This window comes from Solanum verrucosum, unplaced genomic scaffold, assembly GCF_900185275.1.
Source record: "Solanum verrucosum unplaced genomic scaffold, falcon-dt-bn FXZP01000235.1, whole genome shotgun sequence".
NCBI lineage: Eukaryota > Viridiplantae > Streptophyta > Magnoliopsida > Solanales > Solanaceae > Solanum > Solanum verrucosum.
In genome coordinates this window covers 2,011,570-2,029,190 of record NW_026019948.1, presented here as the reverse complement: position 1 = coordinate 2,029,190, position 17,621 = coordinate 2,011,570, and the positions used below count along the sequence as shown (strand labels likewise).

The 17,621-nt window shown below is 43.3% G+C and overlaps 2 protein-coding genes across 3 annotated transcripts in view; one reads left to right on the top strand and one right to left on the bottom strand.

Annotated features, from left to right (window-relative positions):
* LOC125811166 (actin-depolymerizing factor) overlaps positions 1 to 17,621 on the top strand; it is a 154,725-nt gene that overhangs the window by 112,679 nt on the left and 24,425 nt on the right. The window lies entirely within an intron of this gene.
* LOC125813617 (transcription factor TGA2.2-like) lies at positions 14,683 to 17,517 on the bottom strand. The gene is made up of 3 exons (XM_049493092.1): positions 17,464 to 17,517; positions 16,246 to 16,491; positions 14,683 to 15,068 (listed from the first exon to the last, which is right to left on the bottom strand). The coding sequence occupies exons 1-3, from the start codon at positions 17,515 to 17,517 to the stop codon at positions 14,922 to 14,924; spliced, it is 447 nt and encodes a 148-aa protein (XP_049349049.1). The 3' UTR covers positions 14,683 to 14,921.

Sequence of the window (17,621 nt, the reverse complement as noted above, 5' to 3'; positions counted from 1 at the left end):
TTGTGAGTATACTTGAAGGTCCCCCAACTCATTACAGAGGTCCTCATAAAGTTTTTTGAGAAAACAATTTTGGGTGATTTGGGTGCCAGATCCATGGGCTAATACACACGAAAAGTTGAGGAATTTGCATAATTCGTAATGAAGGGCTTATAAATGCGGAAATGACATTAAAAATGGTGTGAGTATACATGAAGATTTCCCAATTCATTATGTAGGTCCTCATATAGTTTTTTGATAAAAATAATTTGGGTGCACCAGGGCGCCAGATGCATGGATAATACACACAAAAAATTGAAGAAATTGTGCAATTCGTTAAAAAAAAGGCTTGTAAATTTGGAAATGAGCGTTAAAAACTAATGTGAGTATATGTGAAGGTTCTCCAATTCATTACAAAAGTCCTCATTAAAGTTTTTGTGAAAAAACTTTGGGTGCATCGGGGCGTTAGATCCATGGGCATTACACAAGAAAAATCGGGAAATTTGTGCATTTCGTAAACTTGTAAATGGAAAAATGGGTGTTAAAAATTTGTGTGAGTATACGTGAAGGTTCTCTAACTCATTAAAGAGGTCCTCATAAAAAAAAATTGAGAAAAATTTTGGGTGTTGTAGAGCGCTAGATCTACGGGCTAATACACACGAAAAATCAAGAATTTGTGCAATTCGTGAAAAAAGGGATTGTAAATGCAGAAATATTCTTTTAAAAAATGGTGTGATACATGAAAGTTCCCTAACTCATTACATAAGTCCTCGTAAAAAATGGCTTGTAAATGGGGAAACGGACGTTAAAAAAATGATGTGAGTATACGTAAAGGTTCCTTAACTCATTACGGAGGTCATCATAAAGTTTTTTGTGAAAAATATTTTGGGTGCTCCGGGGTGCTAGATCCATGAGCTAATACACATGAAAATCAAGGAATCTGCGGGATTCTTAAATAAGGCTTCTAAATGCGGAAATGGGCCTTTAAGAAATGGTGTGAGTATATGTGAAAGTTCCCTAACTCATTACTGTGAAAGATTTTTTAGAAAAACAAATTTGGGTGCTCTGGGGCGCCTGATCCATGGGTTATTACACACGAAATATTGAGTAAGTTGCTCGAGTTGTAAAAGAGGGCTTGTAAATATAGAAATGAGCATTAAAAAATGGTGTGAGTATACATGAAAGTTTTCCAACTCATTAAGGAGGTCCTCATAAATGTTTTTGAGAAAAAAACATTTTGGGTGCTCTGGGGGGCTAGATCCATGAGCTAATACACACGAAAAATTGAGAAATTTGTGTGATTCTTAAAAAAGGGTAAAATGCGGAAATGGGCATTTAAAAAATGGTGTGAGTATATGTGAAGGTTCCCCTACAAAGGAAGGTTTTTGAGAAATCAATTTTGGGTGATCCGGGGCGGATCCATGGTATACACACGAATAATCGAGGAATTTGTGCGATTCGTAATAAAAAAGCTTGTAAATGTGGAAATGATCGTTAAAAAAATAGTGTGAGTTTACGTGAAGGTTCCTCAATTCATTACAGAGGTCCTTATAAAATTTTTTGAGAATAAATTTTCGGTGCTCCGGATCACCTAATCCATGGGCTAATAAACACAGAAAATTGAGGAATTTGCGCGATTTAAAAAAAATGCTTGTAAATGTGGAAATGGGCGTTAAAAAAACTAGTGTGAGTAAACATTAAAGTTCTCCAACTCATTACAGAGGACCTCATAAATTTTTGTGAGAAAAATATTTTGGTTTGCTCCGGGGGTGCTGGATCCATGGGCTAATACACAAGAAAAATTGAGAAATTTGTGCGATTCATAAAAAAAATTCTTGTAAATGTGGAAATGAACAATAAAATGGTGTGAGTGTACATGATGGTTCCTAACTCATTATAGAGGTCCTCATAAAGTTTTTTGAGATAAAAATTTGGGTGATTCGGGGCACCATATCCATGGGCATTAACACACGAAAATTGAAGAATTTTGCACAATTCCTAACAAAAGGGCTTGTAAATGCATAAATGGACATTAAAAAATGGTGTGAATATATACATAAAGGTTCCTCAAATAATTATGGAGGTTCTCATAACGTTTTTTGATAAAAAAAACTTTTGATTGATCTGGACACTAGAACTATGGGTTAATATACAAGAAAAATCATGAAATTTGCGTGATTCTTAAAAAACCTACTAAATTCAGAAATCAGCATTTAAAATATGGTGTGAGTATACCATAAAGGTTTTCCAACTCATTACGGAGGTCCACATAAATTTTTTTGAGAAAAACATTTTAGGTGCTCCGGGGCGCTAGATCTATGGGATAATACACACGAAATCGAGCAATTTTTGCGATTCATTAAAAAAGTCTACTAAATGCGAAAATGGGCGTTAAAAATATTGTGTGAGTATACGTGAAGGTTCACTAACACATTACGAAGTTCCTCATAAAGTTTTTTGAGAAAAAAATATTTTGGGTGCTCCGGGGCAAAAGATCCATTGGCATTAAAACATGAAGAATCGTAGAATTTGCGTGATTTGTAAAAAAAGACTTGTAATTATGAAAATGGGTGTTAAAAATTGCGTGAGTATACCTGAAGGTTCCTTAACTCATTAGAGAGGTCCTCATATGATTTTTGAGAAAACAATTTTGGGTGATCTGGGTCGCCAGATCCATAGGCTAATAAACACGATAAATTTAGAAATTTGCACAATTTTTAAAAAATGGCTTGTAAATTTGGAAACAGGGAAAAAAATTATGTGACATGAAGGTTTTTCAACTCATTACGGAGGTCCTCATAAAGTTTTTTGAGAAAAATATTTTGGGTGCTCCGGGGTGCTACTTCCATGGGTTAATACACACTAGAAATTAAAGAATTTGTGTGATTTGTAAAAAAAGGCCTGTAAATTCGGAAATGTGCGTTAAAAAAATGGTGTGAGTAAATTGTGAAGGTTTCCAAACTCATTACAGAGGTGCTCATAAAAATTTTTGAGAAAAGGATTTGGGTGCGAGCACCAAATCTATGGGCTATTACACACGAAAAATTGAGAATTTATGTGATTCGTAAAAAAAGGCTTGTAAATGTGGAAATGAGCGTTAAAAAATGATGTGAGTATACGTGAAGGTCTCCAACTCATTACGGGGGTCCTCATAAAAAAATTTGAGAATTTTTTTTGGTGGTCAGGAGAACCAGATCCATGGGCACACACGAAAAATCAAGGAATTTGTGCGATTCGAAAAAAATGGCTTGTAAATGTGGGAGTTTAAAAAATTGTGTGGGTATATGTCAAAGTTTGTTAACTCATTACAAAAGTCCTCATAAATTTTTTTTGGGAGAAATTTTGGACGCTGTGGGGCGCCAGATTCATAGACAATAACACACGAAAAATTGAGAATTTGCACTATTCGTAAAAAGGGTTTGTAAATACGGAAATAAGCGTTAAAAAATTGTGTAATACATGAAGGTTTCCCAACTCATTACGAAAGTACTCATAAAGTTTTTTGAGAAAAACATTTTGGGTGCTCTGGAGCTAGATCTATGGGCTTAACACATGAAAAATCGAGCAATTTGCACGATTAATAAAAGAGGGCTTGTGAATACAGAAATGAGAGTTAAAAAATGGTGTGAAATATACGTTAAGTTTCCCCAACTCGTTATAGAGGTCCTCATAAAGTTTTTTGAAATTTTTTTTTGGTGCTCCAAGGCGCTAGATCAATAGGCTAATACAGACAAAAAATTCAGGAATTTGCGCGATTCTTTAAAATGGCTTGTAAATGCGAAAATGGGCGTTTAAAAAATTTAGGTTCCCCAACTCATTATGGAGTATGTTTCTTGAGAAAAAAAATTAGGTGCTCTGGGGTGCCATATGAATGCGCTAATACACAAGAAAAATTGAGTAATTTGCAAAATTTGTAAAAAAGGGCATAAATGCGGAAATGAGCGTTAAACAATGGTCTGAGTATACATGAAGGTTCTCCAACTCATTACGGAGGTCCTCATAAAGTTTTTTGAGTAAAAATTTGGTGCTACACAGCACTAGATCCATGGACTAACACATAAAAGATAGAGGAATTTGGACAATTCGTAAAAAATGGCTTTATAATTCAAAAATAGGCATTAAAAAGGTATGAATATACATGAAGGTTCAACAACTCTTTACAGAGGTCCTCATAAAGTTTTTTGTAAAAAAAATTTTGATGCTCTAAGGCGCTAGATCCATAGGGTTAAAACACACGGAAGATCGAGAAATTTGCGTGATTCATAAAATAAGGCTTGTAAAATGCTAAATAGGCGTTAAAATGGTTTGAATATACGTGAAGGTTCCCCAACTCATTACAAAAATCCTCATAAAGTTTTTGAGAGATTTGTTTTGGGTGCTCTGGGGTGCCATATGCATGGTCTATTAACATATGAAAACTTGGGGAATTTGCACGATCCGTAAAAAACGGCTTGTAAATGAGGAAATTAGCATTAAAAATGATGTGTATAGTATACATGAAGATTCTCCAACTCATTACGGAGGTTCTCATAATGTTTTTCTTAAAAAAATCCAAGGTGTTTCGGGGAGCCAAAATCATAGGCCAATAATATACACATGAGAAATCGAGGAATTTGCGCGATTAATAAAAAAGAGCTTGTAAATGCAAAAATGGGAAAAAAAAATTATGTGAGTGTGTGAAGGTTCCCCAACTCATTACAGAGTACCTCCTTAAATTTTTTGAGAAATTATTTTTGGTTCCTTCGACGCACCAGATTGAGAAAATTTGCGTGATTCGTAAAAAAAGGGATCGTAAATGCAGACCCGGGGTACCCCCAATCCCCCCCCCCCCCGAACATTGAGATGCCACGCATCGGGGTCCCCCCTCCCCCCCCCCCGAAACTCTAGGCGCCACGCCCCGGGGTCCCCCCCATTCCCCCCCTCCGGAACTCGATGAGCCACGCCCCGGGGTCCCCCCCACTACCCCACTCCGGATCAAAATGCGCCGTGCCCCGAGGTCCCGCCCTCCATCCCCCGGACCTCGAGGCGCCACGCCCTGAGGTCCCCCCGGACCTCGAGGTGCCACGCCCCGAGGTTCCCCCACCGGACATCGACGCATCACGCCCCGAGGTCCCCCCACCGTACCTTGAGGCGCCACGTCCCGAGGTCCCCCCACCGGACATCGAGACGCCACGCCCAGAGGTCCCCCCACCGAACATCGAGGCGCCACGCCCTGAGGTCCCCCCAATTCTTCCCCGGACCTCGAGGCGCCACGCCCCGATATCCTCTCCCACCCTCCTCCCCGGACCTCGAGGCGCCACGCCCCGAGGCCCCCATCCCCGCCCCCATGTGTGAAGGTTCCCCAACTCATTACAGAGTACCTCTTTAAATTTTTTGAGAAATTATTTTTGGTTCCTTCGAGGCACCAGATTGAGAAATTTGCGTGATTCGTAAAAAAAGGGATCATAAATGCAGACCCGGGGTACCCCCAATCCCCTCCCCGAACATCGAGACGCCACGCACCGGGGTCCCCCCTCCCCCCCTCCCCCGAAACTCTAGGCGCTACGCCCCGGGGTCCCCCCCACTCCCCCCTCCGAAACTAGATGAGCCACACCCCGGGGTCCCCGCCACTCCCCCACTCCGGATCTAGATGCGCCGTGCCCCGAGGTCCCGCCCACCATCCCCCGGACCTCGACGAGGTCCTCCCCTCAACCCGGACCTCGAGTCGCCACGCCCTGAGGTCCCCCCAAGACCTTGAGGTGCCACGCCTCGAGGTCCCCCCACCGGACATCGAGGCATCACGCCCCGAGGTCCCCCCACCGTACCTCGAGGCGCCACGACCCGAGGTCCCCCTACCGGACATCGAGGCGCCACACCCCGAGGTCCCCCCACCGGACATCGAGGCGCCACGCCCCGAGGTCCCACCACTTCTTCCCCGGACCTTGAGGCGCCACGCCCCGATATCCTCTCCCACCCTCCTCCCCGGACCTCGAGGCGCCACGCCCCAAGGCCCCCTCCCCCGCCCCAATGGACCTTGATACGCCACGCCCCGAGGTCCCCCCGCCCGGACATTGATGCGCCACGCCCCGAGGTCCCCCACCTCCCGGACCTTGATGCGCGACGCCCCGCAGTCCCCCCCCACGATCCTTGATGCGCCACACCCCGAGGTTCCCCCCCGGACCTAGAAGCGCCACGCCCCGAGGTCCTTTCCTTCCTGAGGTCTCCCATAACTGGAAGCTCGAGGTCCTCCCCTCCCCGATGTCTCCCCCCTCCGGGACCCACGCCCCGAGGTCTCTTCCCCCCCGGGGACATCGAGGCGCCACGTCCCAATGAGTCTCCCACCCCCCCTCGGGACCCCCAGGCGCCAGGCCCGGAGGTCTCACCCGCCCCCGGGACGTCGAGGCTCCCACAACCCCCGGGAGCTCGACGAGCCATGCCCCAAGGTCTCCCACCCAGCGCCCCCCCGGGACCACGAGGCACCACGCCTCGAAGTCTCACACTCCTCCCGGGAACCTCGATGCGCCACGCCCCGATTTCTCCCACCCCCACCCCCGGGGACCTCGAGGCGCCACGCCCCGAGGTCTCCCACCCCCCCTCCACCCGGGACCTCGAGGAAACACGACCCGAGGTCTCCCACCCTCCCACCCCCCGGGACCTCGAGGCAACACGCCCCGAGGTCTCCCACACCTCCCTCGAGGCGCCACGCACCGAGGTCTCCCAACCACCCGGGACCTCGACGCGCCATGTCCCGAGGTCTCCCACCACCCCCCACCTGGGACCTCGAGGCGCCACGCCGCGAGGTCTCCCCCACCCCTTCCCCCTTCCCACCCCCCGGGACCTCCCGGTGCCACGCCCCGAGGTCTCCCCCAACCCTCCCCCCCGGGACCTCCCGGTGCCACGCCCCGAGGTCTACCCCCCCGGGGACCTCCCGGTGCCACGCCTAGAGGTCTCCCTCCCTCCCCCGGGACCTCCCGGTGCCATACCACGAGTTCTCCCCCCCCAAGGACCTCCCGGTTCCACGCCCCGAGGTCTCTCCCCCCCACCCGAGACCTCCCGGCGCTACGCCCTGAGGTCTCCCAACCCCCCGGGACCTCGAGGCGGCAATCCCCGAGGTCTCCCCCGCCCCCCCGGGACCTCCCAGCTCCACGCCCCAAAGTCTCCCCTCCCACCCTCCCCCCCCACCCGGATTTCGAGGCACCCCACCCCGAAGTCTCCCACCCCACCCCCCCGTGACCTCGAGACGCCACGCCCCGATGTCTCCAACCCCCCCCCCCTCGGGACCTCGAGGAACCACGCCCTAAGGTCTCCCACTCCCCCCCCCACCCGAGACATCTAGGCGCCACTCCCCGAGGTCTCCCACCCCCCAGGACCTCTAGGCGCCACGCCCGAGGTCTCCCACCCCCCACCCCCCCGGGACCTCGAGGCGCCACTCCCCGAGGTCTCCCCCCTCCCCGGGATCTCGAGGCACAACTCCTCTAGGTCTCCCACCCCCCCCGGGACCTCAAGTCGCCACACCACGAAGTCCCCCACCCCCCTTGGGACCTGTAGGCGCCACGCCCAAAGGTCTCCCCTTCCCCTCGGACTTCTAGGCGCCACGCCCCGAGGTCTCCCCTTCCCCTCGGACTTCTAGACGCCATACCCCGAGGTCCCCCCTTCCCCCCGGACCTCGAGACGCCACGTCCCGAGGTCCCCCTCTCCCCCTAGGACCTCGAGGCGCCACGCCCCGAGGTCCTCCCCACCTTGGACCTCGAGGCACCACTCCCCGAGGTCCCTCCCCACCCGGGACCTCCAGGCGCCACGCCCCGAGGTCCCCCCACCCGGGACCTCGAGCCGCCACGCCCCGAGTTCCATCCCCTCCTGGGACCTCGAAGCGCCACGCCCCGAGGTGTCCCCACCACCCGGGACCTCGAGGCGCCACGCCTCTAGGTCTCCCCTGGACCCCGAGGGTCTCTACCTACCCCTCCCAGACCTCGAGGCACCACGCCCCAAGGGTCCCTACCTACCCCTCCCGGACCTCGAGGCACCACGCCTCAAGGGTCCCTATTTACCCCTCCCGGGACCTCGAGGCACCACGCCCCGAGGTTTCCCACCCCCACCCCCACCGGACCCCGGGGGTCCCTACCTACCCCTCTCGGACCTCAAGGCGCCACGCCCCGAGGCCTCCCCTACCTACTCCCTCAGATCCCGAGTCCCCCCTACCTACTCGCCCGGACCCCGAGGCCCCCTACCTACTCCCCCGGACCCCGAGGCCCCCTACCTACCCCCCTAACCTCGAGGCGCCACTCCCTAAGCCCCCCTACTTACCCCTCCCCCCACTTTCCCCCTCTCGGACCTTGAGGCGCCACGCCCCGAGTCCCCTACCTACTTACCCTACCTACCCCCCCGCCCAAACCTTCCCCCTCCCGAACTTCGAGGCCCCTTTGGCCTGCCTCCTACCCCCTTCTCCTACCCACCCACCCACGTTATCCTTCTACTCCCCCACCTACCCCCTTACCCTACCCCTACCCTCTACCCTACCCCCTTTACTACCCCTCTACCCCTACCCCTTACCCTTGCCCTCCTACTCTTACCCCTTAACCTAGCCCCCCTTTCTCCTACCCCTTATCCCCCCTTTCCTACCCCCTACCCACTCCTACCCCCACCCCCCAAATCCAAGTATTCAAAAAATCAAAAAATAGTAGCATATATGCTCTACTGTTTCTACTTGTTTATCCTATTAAAAAGAATAAAGTACGAGTATTCAAAAAATCAAACAAGATTCTTCTTGTTTCTCCTATTCAAAAGAATAAAATACAAGTATTCAAAAAATCAATTAAGAGTAACATATCTTTTTTACTATTTCTTCTTGTTTCTCTTATTAAAAAGAAGAAAATACAAGCATTCATAAAATCAAACAAGATTCTTCTTGTTTCTCCTATTATAAAAAGAATAAAATACAAGTATTGAAAAAATCAAACAAGATTCTTCTTCTTTCTCCTATTAAAAAGAATAAAATACAAGTATTCAAAAAACTAAAAATCTTGTTTCTCCTATTAAAAAGAACAAAATACAAGTATTCAAAAAATCAAACAAGAGTAACATATCTGTTCTACTATTTCTTCTTGTTTCTCCTATTTAAAAGATAAAATACAAGTATTCAAATAATCAAACAAGATTCTTCTTGCTTCTCCTATTACAAAGAATAAAATACAAGTATTCAAACAATTAAACAAGAGTTAATATCTCTTTTAATGTTTCTTCTTGTTCCTCCTATTCAAAAGAATAAATACTAAGTATTAAAAAAATCAACAAGAGTAGCACTTCTTCTCTTTGTACTTCGTGTAACTCTTTGAAGTATTAGTTTTTTTCATTGTAAAGCTTCACTTGATGCCTATATTGTGTTTTCATTTAATTAAGTTAATTTAAGTATTCAAAGTTAGAATTAATCAAAACAAAAATAACTAAATACAATCGAAATAATCAAGAGAGAGAGAATGAGTTTGGGCCATTCGGGCTTTGCTGCTGCTGCCCAGAATTATTGGGCCAGTTTTATTTCCCTTTTCAGTTACTTTTGAAAAGCTTCCGCTGGTTTGGGCCTCTTTACAGTTGTACTAGATGTTAAGCGCCCGTGCCAGCACCGGCCCAATGACAACCAAGAAGAAGCTCGTTTGTTGTTGATGATCATACAATTTGACCGATATGACATATGATAGTTGTTGTTTTTCAGTTTGGCAGATGGTTTTATTGCTACTCATCCACATTTCCATCTGAATATAATAGATGTTAAGTTTGTCAAGCAGCCTGCAGTAGAGTCAAGTTACTCATTTAAGTGAAATCAAAACATGCTAATAATGTAATTGAACATTACTTCTTTGCAGCGGAGGTCAGCCCCAAAGGTGTTGTGATATACAACGTTCTGAAGAGAATGGTAGCATGTAGTAGAAATTTCATCTTAAAGTAGTGCCAATGGTGCAGAGGTATTGGGAATGATACTTGTAGCAGCGACATTCTGAGGTGATGGAAGAGGAAGAAGTCGTGAAACTGATAATCTATATTTCTTTAAGCAATTAACAAAAGACAACGGTTCATCAAACAGTGGATATTTTCTTCCATGTGCTCAGTACATGTGGCGCCTCTGCTTTTGTGCTTGTCCAAGCCTTTAATCTAAATAAGTTTGAAGGGATAACAAAATCAGCTTGAGTACAGGCAGAACAATCCAAGAAGTTGTGTGTACTCTTTCTAGGAAAAACATAACAAAATTAGATATTACCTCAACATTGCTCTCAACATTTTCGAGTAAATCTAGAATAAAGCCTGTAGATTTGATGGGGAAGTCTTCGGTTATTTGAACGGTGGGTCTTCTAGATATCCAACGGTATCTCTGTAAGTATCTTACACACTTGGGTGCAAGGCAGTAGGGTATCTTGCTAAGTTCAAACTGAAATTCCCTGTCTCCAACAAAAAAATAATCATATATCTTCTCAAGACAATTTTTGAACTTGTAAATAAGCAATCTCGGATTTGCCAGCTAATGCCAGAACACAAACCAAACTCAAATTATATTCTAAGATATAGTACAATGGATAAAGTAAAGTCCAATAACTCCGATTTGCAAATATCAAGATATTATAGGTTGATAATTGTATTCAAATAAAATTAAGTTCCTTCAAATACTTGGGCCCGCGAGGCGCCATGCCTTGAGAACCCCCCACCCACCCACCCCCCTCGGGCCCGCGAGGCGCCATGCCTTGAGAACCCCCTCCCCCCCAACCCCTCCACCCCCCTGGGTCCTCTACTTCATCACATCCAGTTCCAACATTGTGAAAATCTGAATCTGGAAAAGTAATTAACAAACATTGAACAGGTTACTGATCTATTATTTGATTCACTTACAGTATTAGCCAATCATGGATTTATCCAAATAATACTTTTACTTGTACCAATTCATAATAAAAAGAAGAGAAAGTTGGGTGTGTGTGTGTGTGTGGAGGGTTGTAAAGAGAATCAAGACAGAGAACTTTTTTGTGAACTATTGAATGAAAATGACCTTCCTGGAATTGATTACTCCAAAGCAACAATTAAACTTCTTTGCTTAGTTTGTGCTATATATATCTCATCAAACTTACTATAGACATAGAGCAAACATTTCTTGATTTCTTCTCTATCAACTCAACTAGTTTTGATCATTTTAGTGCAGAACCATGCCTCGAGGGCCCCCGTCCCGAAGCACCATACCTCGAGGGCCAACAGAAAGATGCACAAATTTGACATGTATGATGAATCTGGAGGCTTTAGGATGCACTTCAGACAAAGCAAGTATATAACTTCAAAGGAATAGACACAGATGTGAAGGATTGATTAAGCACCTGCTGTATGAAACCCTCAAGAGTTCCAAGCTTCCCCATTGCCATGGCCATTTGACCCATATAATTGGAAACATTCCAAGAGGAACCTGAAGGTCCAAGATACCCTGCGAGAGTCTCAGCCAAAGACTGCTGCAATACCTCCATTCCCTGGGATAAAGCATCCTCAACCTGTTGGGATGACTGTTGTAAGTTGTTGATCGCCAATAATTGTTGTTTGGTTAAAGGATCCAACTGATTAATGAGCAGCTGCAACTAAGTGGCAAGAAATTTAAGAACTTGCAGGAAAAATTAAGTCAATAATCTCTTCTCATCACCTTTTAACCCTTGAAAAAAAATATAGAAAAAAGAAAGGAAGGAAATGTCCTAGTTTTTTAAAAGAGAAGATAGGGGTGGATGGAGAGGTCTGACTTAAGCAAGACCATTGGAGAAACGGAAACATTAAGAGCTGTTTATTTTACTAACAAGAACAGCAATACAAAGACGATAAATAGGAGTTACAAGCATGTTGAAATAAGAGCATTGCATACAAAAGAAGATCTTCACCCATTGTTTATATTCTCCTTGATATAGGAAAATAAAAAAGGTCTACTTGCCAAACCAGATTTTAAAGGAGGACTTACTTCAAATTACAAAGTCATCATAATCAATCAAAATTTGGACTTATTGAAGTCAAGACTAGTCATAGTTCAAAACATCAAATGAAATAATGACTAGATATGGATTTGAGAGGTAACTGACTTACCCTGTTTTTATCTTCAGTATCGGCATCTGTTGATGTACTAGGACTGATATCAGCCATCGTGAACTATAGCCAACTTTGCGGATAATCAATTGAAATTGAAACACAAATCAGATGTAGTATCTTCTGTAAATCACCAAGGCAGAAGCATATGTCAATACTTATCAACTTGCAGACATCAAGTTGGTAAAAGATATTTGGGCAACAATATCAAAGCACAAAAGACTTGTCTTCAGCCAACTCTCCAAGGTGATGAACACATGAATATTTTATCATCTACCTTAATGTCATAACAATATTGCCAAAGTGTGAACTACAATACTTGAGAACTGCAGGCATGATTCATTCACAGGTACCAATTGTACACAGATTGTAGCGTCTATGTAGGTCACATAAATTTGGAAAAGGTACATACTCAATACGGGTATAACTTGTAAGTATCCAGTAAGGGAATGTGGATTTTTTTTCTAATCCAACTTAAGTTATCACACCATGGCTTAAAGTAAATAGTTAAGGCTAAATCTCCTTGTATTAGCAGCAAGAATTCAACACGAGCAAATAAGAGGGAGTTTTAAGCAAGACAAGGACTGAATTGAATTGCAATGGAAGGCAAAATATAAATCTAAACGTTAAAATTGTGCTTTAATCATACTAACCATCAAGAGTTGCAATATCAACAAGTGAATCTACAGTGAGCTGTGATGCTAAACTCAAGGGAAACATGGAACTTAAAATCAAGGTTTTCAACAGAAAACATAATGTGTAAATATAAGATTATTTTTCATATTTAGACTTGATTGACTTTTTATGAACCAAATTACGTCATTCTCAAATAACAAGGAAGTGTAATGGAGACTAGAATGGATCCATTGATTCTCTATTACTTAACAGGTAGGTGGAAAAAAGGGAAGAACAAAATTTGAGGAACTAACAGATTCAAAATCTAATCAGGACAAAGTAACTATATAACAAAAAATTAAAGAAAGATGCATGATAGTCTTACAAAGAGAAAAATAGGATCAGAGGCATAGAGGTTAAAACTAGTAAAATCAAACCATAAATTATAGAAGGGGGTGTATTGAAGTTGAACATGCCTTTAAATTTTGGGTCGAGAAAGGCCGTAGAACTAACAGATTCATGAATCAATTCAACAAGATAGAATTCATTAGTGAAAGAGTTTGAATCCAGATACCATGCAAGAACGCGTGCTTCAACTACAATTAATGTATGAATTCCCAACAAATTTCTAAATAAAGTGGAAGAAGGAAGACATATACAAATTAAACAGCTCAAGCTTAGCATAATTAGATCAGCAACATGTTTTGGAGATAGAGAAGGGGATGGTTACCTTTTCAGACAAAAGTGACATTGGAGGCCATAGGCGGCAAAAACCCTCGAGATTTCTCAAGCGAACAGTGAACAACGCTTTACAGATCTGCGAATTCAGAGGAAAAAGGATGGGAAGAAACGGATTTGGGGTGAGGGAGACAGCTATTAGCTGCTTATCCACCGGTTTTCGTACAAATTCCGGCGGATTTTAAAATGAGGGAGATGAGGTCTGTGTTAGCCGTTAGGAATTTGGGGTTATTTATAGGCTGGGTATCAAGTTTGCTTTTTGAAATTACTTTGGTTTTCTTTTGGGTTTAAATTGGATTTGGAGAAACTTGTGCTAAATAAATTAGATTGAAACAATTTTAAATCAATAAATTAGAAATGAGATAAATTATCCAAAAGCTAATCTAAAACTTGTCTTGAAAATAGATAGAAAAATATATTTTAACTTTTGTAAAACAAATTATTTTACCTCGTTTGAAATTGTGGAAGCTTGAATAATTAATCAAATTGTGGAGGTCAAAATTGGGTGTCAACAGTGAAGTCTCTACGATAAAATATTTATTTATAAAGAGTGATCATTATAAATAGTAACATGTCCACGTGGGCACATATATACCTTTAAAATACACTATTAAATAGTGCAGGAGATAATAGGTCCTGCCCAAAGTTTGGGATTGTTACAACAATTTCAATTAAAGTTCAGATATATTTTGAACCCTATTCCCAAAAGATACTCTAATATGTAACTTAATAAGTTACACTTTAATTTGATGTCTTCATATGCTTGTTAATGGTTTGGACAAAAAAGTCAAATTTGTTCTATGCTCTAAAAAAATACTCTCTAACGGTAAAGATAAGATTGTGTAAGCATCACCTTTTCAAATTCTATTTATGAAGTTACACTAGATATATTGTTATTAGTTGGACGGGATTGGAATACCCAAAAAGAAGAGAGGATATATCACCCATTAATATACAATGTAAGGGAATTTATAATGGACTAATACCAATGCAATTAAAACCTTATTACTTCAAATTTTATACTACTACTTAATAGTATACAACAATATAATTCCACTATTGTATATCTTCAACGTATACAACTTTGTGAATTAAATATCTTTGTATACGCGATACAAAACTAGAGGTATGTATACGATACAATTACGATACACACCAAGGGCCAAAAAAAAGGGCATACATGTATTTCTATAGATAGAGATTTTATAACAACGACTACGCCTCAATATCAAACGATACAATGAAAAAAAAAATCAATAGCTAAATAACAATGCAAAAATTGGAGGGTATTATAAGTGAATGTTCATTTCCATTAACCTAATTGGAACCATTAGATATGCTAAAATACAACAACAATTCATTGATCTCACACTATCTTAGTTAAATATGAAACAATGTTACAAATACCATTATATAAATATATGTATCCATTAAACCTCAGCAGCTCAGCTTTCCAACAAAGAGGTTTCTCATGTACAAATGTCACCAAGGGTCTTTCAGAGCAGTGTATTAGAAGAAAGTGGATGTTATTCCAGGGGACGAGCAAGCCAGAGAGAGCTCAGTGCTCGAAGCCGAGAGAAATAATCAGTGATAGCAAGAAGAGCATGAGCTGATTGGCGAGTTGTCAATATGTGATGCATTTGCTGCAATGTCTGTTGCCGAAGGTTATCAGCCTGAAAGGACATTTTAATTTATAGGTCAGCCTATTTAAGTGGGGAAAAAAAGACGAAAAAAACTTCAAACATGCACAAAATGTGGTTACACATTTCCAGCAGTGGCGGATTGTGATTTGAGAAAGTGAGTTCTGAAATATATATCTCACTCGCTCACACATGTGTATGGTACGACCCTGAAGCATGGGTTCTACAGAACCTGTGAATCCATGGATGAATTTGCTACTGATTCCCAATATGTTCCAAAGCAAATTTATGTAAACTATCATCACTAAATAGGAGTCAGCCTTAAAGCAATGAGTAGTAGACCCATAAAACACCTCCTCCTCCCCCTCCATCTTCGAAACAAATACACAAACCTAAGGCTTGGAAAAGAGAATCACCAAGATAGATCTTAAATGCAACTATTAACGCCAAATCCCAGATATACAGACATCAGAATCGATCAAATATTTCACAGCAGGAGTATGTACTACTCTTAAATTAACAAGGGAATAAGCACCTTATAGATTCTCCTCTGCTTAAGGCTCTCTGAAACTTTCAAATGACTAAAAAAATTGAATTCACAGAGCCACTATGAGGAGTGGTAAAACTTAAAATGTTCTCAGCCACCATTAAGCAGCAAATATGCAGCTGCAGATAGCTAGTCATTCTAGTAGACAGGAGAATATGTCATCAGTTGGCTAGGAGTACTGTGAGGTGAAATGGACACTTTTTGTTTGGCTGGGGCCTAAAGTTGTTCAAAGATGTTGTCTTGTGCAGTAAATAAGAATGAACGGTTCCTAGCTTCACTAGACCTAGAGTAAGCAAGAGTTCAATTCTAAGCAGGAACTTTGGTTTTCCTTCTCTTTCCCTCCCCAGGCCCTTCATCACTTGTACTTCAAAAGGTATTGATGATAATAACAATATGGTGCAGTAGACAAGTTTGTTTGGATTAAATTGGAATATGAAAATCTAACAAAGACATTTGGAATTTATTACTTCTCCCTTTTCCTTCTCCGAATGCATCTCTCATTTTCTTTTTTAAGGAGACAACTACGGAAGAGGCTAACCGACAGAAAGATGCACAAGTTTGACATGTCAGTGATGAATCTGCAGGTTTTTGGGAAGCATTTCAGACAAAGCAAGTATATAATTTCAAAGGAATAGACATAGATGTGAAGGATTGATTAAGCACCTGCCGTATGAAGCCCTCAAGAGTTCCAAGCTTCCCCATTGCCATGGCCATTTGACCCATATAATTTACAACATTCCCAGAGGAACCTGAAGGTCCAAGAGACCCTGCGAGAGTCTCAACCAAAGACTGCTGCAATGCCTTCATTCCCTGGGATAAAGCATCCTCAGCCTGTTGGGATGACTGTTGTAAGTTGTTGATTGCCAATAATTGTTGTTCGGTTAAAGGCTCCAACTGATTAATGAACAGCTGCAATCAAGTGGCAAGAAATTTAAGAACTTGCAGGAAAAATTTAGTCAATAATCTCTCCTCATCACCTTTAACCCTTGAACAGAAAAAGAGAAAAAAGAAAGGAAGAAAATGTCCAATGGATATTAGAATGTACCTAGTTTTGTAAAGGGGAAGATAGGGGTGGATGGAGAGGTCTGACAAAAGCAAGACCATCGGAGAAATGGAAACATTAAAAGCACACACACTATGAGAGGAGCTGCAACCCAATTAAAAGCTATATAAAAATTTGTAAATGTAATAGATGTTCAATATTGGTCTAATTGCATCTTTCTGATGCCATTTCTATAAAATCTATTACTTCATCATCAAAAGAAATATTGCAATATTAGTCGATGCAAAATTAATGTACAACTACAAAGTCTACATCACTTTAGCTGGATGTTCCTTTTCTGCTATCCCTTTTTCTTACTTTTTCTTTCTCAATAAAGACCAAGGTGCTCCATATTCTCAACATTTGTGTTGCATCTCAATGTTAACACTAAATCGAGAATGCAAATGAACGAAATAGATTCTAAACGATCAAAAAATAGTTTAAAAGGCTGAGAATATGTAAAAGATAGAAAATACTGAATCACAAAACTGTAGAGAGAAAAAAAGGGGAGGAAATTTCAAAAAATGATTATCGGTTGCCATACCCTTTGAGAATTTTTCCATTGCACCTATCTAAATTCTCATTGAATTCTTCGTAATCAATATGTGTGTACGTGCGAAATCCGTTAAAGGAAGAGCTCCAAAAGCTCACAACACCTACCCGCCTCAAACGGCCCCCGTCCCGAGGCAGGACCCATCCGCCTTAAGCCCCCCAGGGCCCTCGAGACACCATGCCTTGAGGACCCCCTGAGGCCCCTAGGCGCCATGCCTCGAGGACCCCCCGAGCCCCGGAGGCGCCATGCCTCAAGGACCCTCCCCCCCACCCTGTCCACCGAGCACCCGAGGCGCCATGCCTCGAGGACTCCCCCACTCCCCGGGCCCCCGAGGCGCCATGCCTGAAGGACCCCCCCCCCCCCCAAATCCTTGGGACCTCAAGGCTCCATACCTCGAGGACCCCCCAACCCCCGGGCCCCCGAGGTGCCATGCCTCAACCCCCC

What these genes read in the sequence shown, in the direction of transcription:
- LOC125813617 (XM_049493092.1), bottom strand. Translation starts at nt 17,517, where the DNA reads ATGGCGCCTCGGGGGCCCGGGGAGTGGGGGAGTCCTCGAGGCATGGCG. An exon ending in CTCGAGGCATGGCGCCTCGG is followed by an intron (nt 16,492 to 17,463) that starts GTGCTCGGTGGA and finishes ACTTGATTGCAG; the next exon opens with CTGTTCATTAATCAGTTGGA. An exon ending in TTGAGGGCTTCATACGGCAG is followed by an intron (nt 15,069 to 16,245) that starts GTGCTTAATCAA and finishes ATGTCCTTTCAG; the next exon opens with GCTGATAACCTTCGGCAACA.